The following is a 12,094-nucleotide window of genomic DNA, read 5'->3' on the forward strand; positions in this document are numbered from 1 at the left end:
TAAATCATGAGTACTTTGAGAGCTCTTGCATGTTTGAGATGGATTGCAAATTGCAAATTTGAAAATGTAGTCTTCTCAAGGGATTTTAGAACAAAAATATTTCGGTTTTTCTCCGCCCGGTCGTAAATAGTTTGCATGGTGTGTCGATTTAAAGACCCAAAGAGTCTGTAGTTGCGTATTTTATCTCTCCGGGAAGTACTATTTGCATGGATAAGAGAAATACGCTTTCGAATGGGGAACTCCGTTCAACTTTTATTGATCAACTTTACTTGAACAACTAAAATCGATCCGTGAGAACGCGCCTTAATGCTCGTCGCAAAACAAAATTGATGACACGAACAGCCGACCACAGTATATTTACCCAAATTGTCGCCAAGGCCGCTTTGCGGCCGAGACAAGACAATCTCGAGGTCGTCAAAGGATTTCGTAGCCAAGGTGTACACAACATTTTGTGTGCAACCCAAAAATTTGTAATTATAAAATGAACAAGTAAAATTTCCTTCACTGTCAATAAAAATAAAGTCGGCCTACATATTGCCATGTCGCTATGGAAACAACATAAATAAAACAATTCACTTTGAGAAAAATTGCAAAAATGTTCGAAGGAAATTACGATGTTTCAGTTCCGTGTACTCATCCAGAGTTAACAAAATATTATAAATTGTGCAGTTTCGCATTTGAAACCTGAAAAATCGAAACGGCAATATGAAAAATGTTACAGTGACTTTGAGACTGGTGTAACAACAATAATATAGTTCATTACTGTACAAAATGCGGAAAAATATATTATTTACCACATAATAATGATTATTTGCTGACTGAATCCAAAAAGTTAATAGTAAAATTAGAAATTGTACAAGAAAAACTCTATAAAAATATATCATCCTTGGTGTACCGATTCAAATAGAGCCATCCATCCTGTTCCGTCATTATATGATGACGATTGATATGTTACTGTTAAATGCGAATTGGAATACAATACAGCTGGATTATCCTGAAAAGACAAAAGTTAAAAATATTGCAAATAAATTGTCAATAATATACTTCTTTGCAGAACTTATGTTCGTTAGAACTATCCTTGTCATAAGTGGTCACTTTGACGTAGTTATTCTTACAATCTCCCTGAATATCAAAAACTGAAACAACTCTTAAGTGTGTGACTCACAAAAAAAATTAACTTACCTGAAAACTTAATTGCGACTCTCATACCAATTGGAACTCGAACATCCCATACACACGGAGTACTACCTTTGTACCCTACGGGATGGGACGGGCTACTAAAGGTCCCCTTATAGTTATATAAAGTACCGCCACATCCTCGACCCTTATCCGATGAAGTATACACTACATCGAAATGCCACGGTAACCCAATTCCCATCTTGTTCCAAGAATGTATCCACAATTTGTTCTTTGTTGAAAACACTGGATTTGGGATAGCGTAACCGCAAGATTTTTGCAACAAATTAGCCGAATGATCTGCACCATCTCTTATCTCCACCCCAATTTGATCGCATCCGCTGGATTGATAACCCATGAAATTGTTGAAAAACAACAACAACAACAAAATTGTATAATTTTCAGGCACGATGATGGTCTGGTAGCAATTTTTATTGAAGCTATTAACAATGCGGCCTTGTAATGAAGTGAAATTTCTGTTACATCCTGTCAATTAATTTTGTTAAATTAAAAACAAACATTATTTCTTGACACTAATTACCAATTGTTTGATATTCAATTTTAAAGCCTTTTCCACGATTTCGATCGATATTACCGCTTGTAAATTTGATCAAAAGGATGTTCAGACCAGAGTAGTAGTCAAAGGGCTTGTCAGATTTTCCACAGAAATGATGATCACCCGGCATTAAACTCAACCTCTGTAAAGGAATATTCCACTATCTTTTACGTATTTTTGTAACCTGTGGACTTACGGAAAAGTCTGCTGTTACTTTTCTGTTTCCGAAAAATGTGAACGATGGTCCTAGATCATTACTCCAGATATTGGTGTTCTAAAAATTGTTAAACGAAATTATTATCCAAAACTTAATAGAACCAAAACGTAAATGTAATAGGTAAATAAATGTATAAGTCTATGTATTATAATAGTAAAGTCGGTACAGATAGCAAAGAAGCATCTTGCAACCGACTTTGAGAAATTTGCCTAATGTAACGATGTTTGCAACGACTGCAACTGTTACTTGTTTGGTATGCGTCGGGATTCTAGTTACATTTTTTTAACTGTCAAACGCCCTGTCAAATTGCTGACCTTTAGGTTATGTTCTCCTTGTAAACGTTATATGAATTTGACAGGGATTTCAAATGTCATGAAAGAAAGAAGCGCCAACTCCGCTAACTATAAATGTGTAAATTACCAGAAATGTTACCAACATAATTTTTTCCCCTGCTTCTTTGCAACCTGTACCGACTTTATTGTATTCAATGAGTTCGTGTGTAAATTGAGCTGTTTATATAAAGAGCCCAGTTTACATACGAACGAGTTGAATACGACGTTTTTTTGTTAAGCGAGCCCCTTAAAGGCTCCAAATCGCTTAAAATCTTTAAAATTAGCCTGACGTTTCGTTTTGACAAGTTTTGACATGTTATTAAAATCCGTTCACACAGGAGAAAATTTTCAAATTCTGAGTGTCGAACAAAAAATTTTTTATACAACTGACATTAAAAGTGACGTTTTTAGTGGAAGCTAATCTGATTAAAAATTGCTCATTATAACTTACCGTGTTAAAAGTATTTTTAACACTAGTAAAAAAAAAAACTTTTAACACTAGTTATTTTTTATTTATTTATAAATGTTAAAGTGGCTCTATTTGCCGCTTTTTCAATATCTGCGGGAAATCTGTCGTCGATATCGGCATCGTTAACGTCGTTTTCTTTGCATTCCATGTTTACGAATGCAATAATGTGGAATTGAAAGTGTTTTACAAAACGTAATGAAAACTTTTTTGACGTTTCTAATAAACAAATGTCATTACGAGACTAGCTACCTGATTTTTGCCGCAGAAATTAAAATAAACATCAAAAATACGACTGCGTTTTTTAATACAATGCAAACCAGTTGTATAAAAAATAGATGTATGATGGACGTGTTAAAATTGATTTTATTTTGTTCGCGGGGTTGGTCAACTCGCTACGCTCGTTTCTCAATCTACCCCACTTACAAAATAAAATCTCACTTTTAACACTTACATCATAAATAACTATTTATTTCGCAATCTACCGTATGTCCCCGGATTGAGTTCACAAGACGTAAACATTTTTTATTTTACGCAAAAACTTCAGAGGATAACATTTTTTGCTTCATTTGAAACAACCATTTCCGTTATTAAAATCTCAATATTGATATACTCCATTCTTAAATTAACATTTTCTGTTAAAATTTTGACTTAGAATTAATTTTTATGTTATAAATTTTATTATATTGCGGAATCAGGCAATTAAAAATCAAAGAAATTCCTTTTTGAGGATTTCCCTTGCCATTCAACGTGGAAACGCTGCAAGCATTCGGGGCACTTCTCCAGATTCCGCATTATAATCGGAAATATTTGTATTGTAAAACAAAGATGTTATGTAATTATAGTTGGCCTTGGTTTTTGGCTAACAACTTATTATTGTTAGAAATAGTTTCAAAATGTTGTCTTTAGAACATAGAATTTATTTAATCCAATGTTGGACCGGTTTTCGTCACATAATTACAGAATTTAATGAAAAATTCCCCAACACTTTTGTATCACGCAAGTTTCTAAAAACCGGATCAGTGACTAATTTACAAAAAAAATTATAGTGAGAACCCACCTAATAGTGCTGAAGAACTAAGACAGCCCATAAGGAACGCTGTAGCATCATTTTTAACAATCGAAGAAATTCTAAATAGTTTCAAAGAACTTCGATGTAGGGTTGAATTATGTGCAGAAAACGGGGGAGACTTAATAGAATACTTTTATATTCAATTATCGTTTGTTTTTAAAAAAAAAAAGCAAAACCTTTTTTTTCTGCATTTTCGGGGCTTCAAATAAAGCAAAAAATGTTACTCCTCCGAAGTTTTTGCGTAAAATCAAAAAAATTTTTTTTTCCTTTTGTGAACTCAATCCGGGGACATACGGTAGAATCAAAAATAACTATTTGCGCCACCGATTTTATTTAAACTTTATTTTAAACTTTTCTCCTGTTCATAACAGCATCTTGTACTGTAATAATCCATAACAGATCTGCTGTCATCCGTAACAGTTTTGTTACAGAGCGCCCAGAAATGTGGTAGCAAGTTTTTCGATTGGTCCCGCAAGATGACACTTTTTTACAGAGACCTTTTTTATGCATGGCAACGCGGCTATCTAAATTGAGATAAATAAATGTCAAGAATTGTCAAACGTAAAACATTCAAATTTATATTTTATTGAAAATGTTCAAATAGACCACCATTTTGCTCAATGCATAACTAAACCCTTCGAGCAACATCTCGACAAATTTTAGTGCACACATCGGTGGTAAAAATTGTTCGGAAAACCTCCTTAACATATTCTTTTGAAAAAATTCAAAAATTGAATGTTGCAAGATTGAACAAATTTGGCCATGACCAACTTCATTAAACTATGTTATGGCCATTCCAATTCCATTAAAATGGGCTTCGTATGAAGTATGTCATGGATAGTCATGGCCAACTGTATCAAAACGCTAGGCGCTTATTATGGCCGTCCCACTTGGTTTGAAAAAGTGTTCCCGTCGAGTAGGCCCTGGAGCGTACGTACAGTGGCGCCCCCTAAATTAACATTAGGAACTGATTTGAAAACGAAATTCGTCACAATGACAGGATTGACAGTAGCTGCGTTCGTTTATATAATTTTTATGCTAATTTACGTCAAAATCGTTCGGTTATTATAAAATGAGCAAATTGATGTAAATCTAAATCGTTCGGATATTAGACGTCAGAGTCATTAGAGGAAGCTCGATTTGCTAGGGGTTTTTGGACCGAGGATGTTGAGATTTTGGCGCCTGTCACAATAGTAGGGTTATTATCTGGTTATGTTTATGTGGTATGTGGAACAAGAGAGAAAAACAAGGGCATTTGCACAAGGTTTGAGTGGTGGGAAACGATGTAGGAGGACGCCCTAAAGGTATCTGGCCAGAAAAAACGCGAAAATTCGACCGGGAGCTAAAGTGAACAATTATCTACCCTATTTTCGTTCGTTTATTTCAGATTGATCTCCAATCGGCTGTTCAAGTCTATTAAATTTGTGTTTGCATCTCCGAGGTAGTATCCGAACGCACCTAGTACCTAATCAAAACTTAGAAATAGTGGAAAAAAAGGTCAATATGATTTTTTAACGTTCCGCTGCAATTTTTTTTAAATTAAGCTACATTTGATGCATGATTGTCAGTAACAAGCTAAAGAACAATGAAACCATAATCTGTGAAAATTGTGCCGTTGTTAATGTTGAATGGAAAAAGTACCCTGCAGCAATTGTGTATCTAGTTGATAACCCGTGGATAACATAGCAGAGCATTTTGTTGGCTGTGCGAAGTCTTTCACCAATGGTTTTAGATTTGGTATTATCCAAACTATATACAGTATATTATATCGTTTATAACGATGTGGAAGGGACCGGTGAAATTCGGTCGTTATAACCGTAGGTCGCTATTTCCAAACACCATTTTAATACTGAAAAATCTTTTTATTTTCATAAAAAAGTGTACATTTAAAGGTAAATAAACGTGTCGATATATTTTTAAAGCTTTTATTACAAATTTAGGATCTCATCCTGTTGAATTTTTTTCATAGATGACAATCTTTTTGATGTGCTCACTTATTCTAATGCTGACACGAGTCACATTATCCAACAACACAATGTATTCAGAAAAATACTAAATTCGAATTAAAACAATTTGAGGTTATGTCTGATATTTTGAAGCAATTGAAGTTTCTTTTTTTTTATGGTTTTTAAGCTATTGACACAACACCTTACCTATTATATGTTTCTTATTTTACACTTTTACTATTTTTATTATTTTGTTACTGCATGCAATTAACACTTGCAGTTAATTTATAAATATTTAACATGGACATAACCAAGAATAGGACATAACCAATTACAGAAAAAAGAGACGTTTCTGTCATCCGTTGTCTTTTAATTCAAATAATCGTCACTTGAAGTCTCTACTGTACGTACGATTTTTTTAAATGTCAAGAACAATTTTTCTTACGGAGAAATCATCGAGTGGGACGGCCATAATAAGCGCTTAGCGTTTTGATACAGTTGGCCATGGGATAGTGATGAAGTGGTGCCATCTGTTTGTTAGACATCAAGGTAAAATTGCCGTCAAATTTGAAATTTTGTCAATCAAAAAACTCTGAAAATGCTCATTAAATGCATTATTTGTGGCAATTCTGAAAAACCTTTATTTCAATTTCCCAGCGACAGTGGAGTTAGAGCTAAATCGTTTGAGGTTCTTCGGGAAATTTGTGGTACTAGAAAAGAAATTCGTTAACATAGTTTAATGAAGTTGGTCATGTGATGGAGTTGAATTGGCGATATCTAGTGAAATTTAGAATAACCACACATTTAAAAAGTTAAATATCAGGTTATGTTATATGCCATTTCATTGTCAAGAACTGTCATATGTACTAAAGTCACTAGATATATCTAGCCAACTAGATATATCTAGTGACTTTAATATGTACGACAGTATGCTACTCCTTGCAAAAGCTCTAAAACTAATGTAGGTATAGATTTAGAAGATATCTGTTTTTTAATATTATAAAATATCTCTAAGAAAACTGTTCAATTTTTGTTTAACTTTTTGTATTGTCAACTATCTTAGACCAGCTAGTAGTAATATTCGTAGTGAAAAGTTTAGGTGTAGATAGTGTAAAAAATTGTACCCAATAATTGGTTACCCGATGGCTACCAAAACTTGAAGGCAAAATAATTCATAATGTGAACTGTGTTATTCTACTCGTATTGGTACCACATTCAGGATCAGCAGTTACATATTTTTAGCAGTTCCCCTTCATATTGCTGATTTGAAGACATTAAACGTTGTTACATTTGAAAAGTAAAAAATTGTTTGAATATTGTAGTAAGCTCCTTGTTTCCATGTCAGTATCAAACAATAAATGTTGAACAACCTTACTATTTATCTCATACCGTTTATGTTTCTGATAAGCAGCAATATCATTTTACACAACGAGTACATTGCAGAGTTAAATACTAGACTATCTAATAACACGCCCCTAACTGTGCTTTCCTTCATCATTAGTTGTTTCATAAAACGGATTTTAATGATAATTATTTAATCAACTATAAAAAAATTAATTAATTAATCAATTCCTTTTTTTTTAATGTAATTTAATTAAAATATTTGGTATATTTTCTTAATCAGTCTGTAATTAATAGATTTCAGTTAAATTACAAAAAATTTTTTTTTACAGATGACTATTAAAAAAATTTTATCTGTAAGAGAAGATATTAAATGTTTTACCAATCGAATTGTTTTGTTAATTTTTTTTTTGGAAATTAAAAATAGTACATATTGAGTTTGACGACGGATCATCAGATAACACACAATAAAATATTGACTATGTACAGGTAATTAATAGTCTGTTATTTATGCAACAAGTGAATAAAGTAATACTTTTTTTTACGAGAAGGAAAATTTGCCGTTCGAGCGAAGCGAGGGCGCAAATCCGCCGAATAAAAAAAAGATACTTTACTAACGAGTTGCATACAAAATTTTTTTGGCGCCCGTAAGTTTAGATAACAATTTTTTCGACACTCAAAATTTGAACATTTTCTCCTGTGTGAACCCGTGGACCTTTAAAACGCTCGTTTTACTTGCGTTTTAAATTGGCCCACTCATGTCAAAAAATCCCAATTTACATACGAACTCGTTAAAAAAACTACTAATTATGAATGAAAATTTTTATAATTACGTTAAAAAATGACACGCTACGGCACTTTTTTTAACGCAAAATGCGTGCAAAAATGAACCACTAGTGCACTTTTTTTAACGCTTCTTGACCGATTCAAAAATCACATATTTTATGAACGCCAACTAATGAAAAAACTTGCACGTTTTTGACGAACGTTAAAAAAAATAAGTAAACAACACTTACACGGGTCCATAATATTCTATTGACGTCACAAAATTAAAAAAGGTGTAAAAGTATACACTACAAATAATCATTTTATAAAATCGTCCTTATACGAGAACGAACTCATAACTGAATGAGATTCTGTCAAAGCGGTGACCATTTTAACACGAGGGGCGTAGCACGGATCATATTTAGATAGTTAATATTTGATTCCTCCGCCAAACTATTACTGGGAACTGTGAAACAAAAGAAGACAGGAAAAAGATGCACAAATTCGAACTTATGAGAATAATGAATGAATTTTAAAAAGAGGAAATAAAATGACTCAAACAGAGAAACAGAAATGTCCGTCTAAAATTTCTGGTTTAAATTGACAGGTTTAAACAAATTTTTAGTTACATTTTTCATCACCTCATTCAAATTAATTTTGAATGCATGGATTTTATTACCAATATAATTAATTTCTTACTTTCAAAGTAAAGTGTTACCATTTCAAACAACAAAAAAGTTAGCCTCATCAATTGAACGGTTTTAGAGATTTTATGGACTGTAATTACACGAGAGGTCTTTTTTGTCCGGATAAAATTGAATTTTTTTACGATATTTAGGACGAGTTTTTTTATCTGGTGGTTTGTGTCGTCAATTTACCAAAAAGAAACCAAATTAGAGTTTAAAAAATGAAATTTTATCCTGGACGAAAAAAACCTCGAGCGTAATTCGATGAGATAATTTAATGAATAATAATAGGTAGGTAATTATGAAAAATTGAATTGGCCATTTTGCACTTCAATTTATTACAAGCTGTGTTAATGTTTAAGATTGTTGGTTCGTTATCATAACAACAAACAATGATCAGGTTCGAAAAAGTTTGCCATGGAAGTTTAAGCACATTTTATCCAGATGCAAAGTTAGGGCTAACTTTATCCGATGTCAAAGTGACAAATGCATCGCGGCTTATGGGATTTTTTATACACACTACAATGATTATAGCCAGGGGGATGTAAGGCGCGAAGGCTATAAGAGCCTTCTCTACCGTGGTTTATACAGGGTGTCTCAGCTAAGATTTTCGAAACTAATAACTCAGTTATTTTCCAGCGGATTTTTGTAAAATTTAAAATGCAGATATTTTAGACGGTGAAGAATAAAATCCCATTAAAGCAATAACCCAAGTCTTAAAAACGTAATTTTTACATGCCTTTTTAAAATGTTGAATCAATTAACATTTACATAAAAAATTGATCGTCGATAAAAAATGCTGTTGGGAGGAACTCGTCCTTGAAAGATATCTGGTTTGCAAGAAAAAAGCAAGAAACTGTGTTAAACGTGGCTGCAAATGCAAAAACGTAGACGCGTATGAAACAAACGCGCACTATCGCCGAATTTTGGTCACCCCTCTTCGCACAAACGAAGGTGACATATTTGACGTTTATCTTTCTAACCTTACAAACACTTACAAAGTTAAAGACAACATTTGGACGTAATTTATTATACTGGATGAGTGAATTCTTCCATAAAGGACTAAAACACGATCGGGATATTTTAGCAAGGTACCTAATTTAGTTCACGTACGCTTCCTGTGTCTTCAAATAAATTGACAACTCTCTTAACCTTACATTTTGTAAAGCCTACATTTGGATAGTGCTCCACAAAGTACATAAACAGTATAGGTATGCTAGACTCGCACAGTGACACTGCGCATGTTCAGGGCTGGCAGTTTGTTACGTCACTGGTGGAAAGCAAAGCCCCAGACTCGTCCTCTGTGCGTATGGTTCAAATGTAATTTCGGCAAATTACAACAAATAATGTTAAGGAATTAAATTATGCCATAATAAAATCATCTGAAACATAGTATATTACACGTATATTACACTATGAGTGATGAAAGTGCCTGATTTTTCAACGAGCAATACATGATATACTCACGAGCGCCAGCGAGTGAGGATGGTATTGCGAGTTGAAAAATCGCGCTTTGATCACGAATTGTGTATACTATTTTTTCCAACGTCGCTTATGAAAATGAGTCAATTTTAAATTTCTTTATAATTATTTTACACCCCTATTTTTTGAATCTTCCGGATCTGGATTTTCAATTAATGCAAATAACAGTGTTTTAAATTTTTATATTAATAAGTAGGTAGTAGATTGTTAATGTAGTAGATTGTTAAATACATTTTTTTCCCTACCGGTTAGAAATTAAACAAATAACCCAGCCTACTATTCAATTCTCAAAATTTTCGTTTTAATCAGGAATATAACCATCTTTATTTGACTTTTTTCAACGAAGTTGAAGGAAAAAAAATAGTATTCAAACCTTGTTAAGAAAGTGCCCTTGCAGACCTTAGGCACTTACAAACCTCGCCTACGGCTCGGTTTATAATCTTTGCCTGCGCTCTGCAAGAAAGCACTTTCTTACCTTGGTTTGAAATATACTATTCTTCACTAGTGAGTTTACTTTCTCCATTTTCCTCACTAGTGATGCAAACGTCTATTTTCCTCACTAAACTGAGTGATGAAAGTATCATTTTCATAAACGACGTTGGAAAAATTTATTATTCACGAATGTTAAAGTTTACAATACGTTACATTGTTATTTTTTTTTATTTATTACTTGCTTGACGGTCAGCGCGTTTTCTTTTATCATAATTAATTTTCTGTTGCTGCAGCTCTACGTTTAAAAAAATTATTTTGATAAAAATACGTTGTGTAACAAATGTCTTTATGATAACGTCATCAACTGTACATTTTTTAGAAAGTTTCTGCAATAATTTCACGTTTATTTGTCGAATTCCTGTAAAATGATTCCGTTTGCAATAGTATATTTCAAACCAAGGTAAGAAAGTGGTTTCTTGCAGACCGCAGGCAAAGATTATAAACCGAGTCGGAGACGAGGTTTGTAAGTGCCTAAGGTCTGCAAGGACACTTTCTTAACAAGGTTTGAATACAATTTTTCTCCCTACCGGCACAACTTTGTTGAAAAAAGTCAAAAAAGATGGTTATATTCGTGATTAAAACGAAAATTTTGAGAATTGAATAGTAGGCTGTGTTATTTGTTTAATTAACTTGTCATCGCATTTGAAGATTTGAGGTTTGTTCGAAAATTTGATATAAACAGGGTAAAGTAATCTACCTACCTAGCTTATCTGTTTATTTTCCAGATTATATGATTGACCTACCAACTTACTTCATTGAATTGGCTTTCATTTATCAATAACTTATTTCACTTTTGACACTTTTGACATTTGTATTTTGGTACAGTTTTACCATAAACATTTCATGATTAACTTTCTTACCTTAGCGAGAAAGTTGAATTTTCTCACCTCAAATGAGGTATCCACAGCCCACATTTCTAACCGGTAGGGAGAAAAATATTTTTTCCATCAACTGAACATGTTCCAAGAATTCTTCTAAGGGTTGAATCAACCCACCAAACCATAAGCGGCGAATCCAGCTAGGCACATTTCTTGGAAGACAGTAAGAATGTTCATTCTTATTCTCCTCCACATACATACAGGTGTCCCAGAGTTGCGAAAAAGATCCATAACTTGTTTGTTATTAAAGATATCAACTTTTTCTTTTTTCTGGATGATAGCTACGCTTCTACTGCATATTCGGAAAATATTGCGGTATATATACAGAGTGTCCCAATATTATAAAAACACTAAAGTTATGTTTTTTTAAATGGAAACTACCCAGTTTGATTTTATTTTTGACCTCTATGCTAAATTATGAATCAAATTTATACAGGTCGTTTTTACTTATCTGCCATCGTTTTTAATCAGTGGCGCTTTTATTACCAGAATTTCGAATTGCAGGGGTCCCTTCGAAAATTCGTACCTTCCCAATCGTTGTACATAAATTAAAATGATTGACGCTGTTTGATTTCTGAATGTTCGCTGCATCTGCTGAGTGTTTACTCAACAACCTGTTTAGTCGCATATGCCTACTGCGATTTTTTAAACATAACGAATTAAAAATGTTAAAAACTCCTTTTTT

General features: G+C 33.1%; 1 protein-coding gene across 1 annotated transcript; it reads right to left on the reverse strand.

Moving 5' to 3' along the window:
• Positions 1–786: 786 nt before the first annotated feature.
• On the reverse strand, positions 787–2,006 carry LOC138136616 (tolloid-like protein 2). The gene is made up of 5 exons (XM_069055856.1): positions 1,929–2,006; positions 1,718–1,874; positions 1,183–1,662; positions 1,045–1,136; positions 787–994 (listed from the first exon to the last, which is right to left on the reverse strand). The coding sequence occupies exons 2-5, from the start codon at positions 1,860–1,862 to the stop codon at positions 881–883; spliced, it is 831 nt and encodes a 276-aa protein (XP_068911957.1). The 5' UTR covers positions 1,863–1,874; positions 1,929–2,006; the 3' UTR covers positions 787–880.
• Between the last annotated feature and the right edge of the window lie 10,088 nt (positions 2,007–12,094).

The sequence above is a fragment of the Tenebrio molitor genome, chromosome 8, assembly GCF_963966145.1.
Source record: "Tenebrio molitor chromosome 8, icTenMoli1.1, whole genome shotgun sequence".
NCBI lineage: Eukaryota > Metazoa > Arthropoda > Insecta > Coleoptera > Tenebrionidae > Tenebrio > Tenebrio molitor.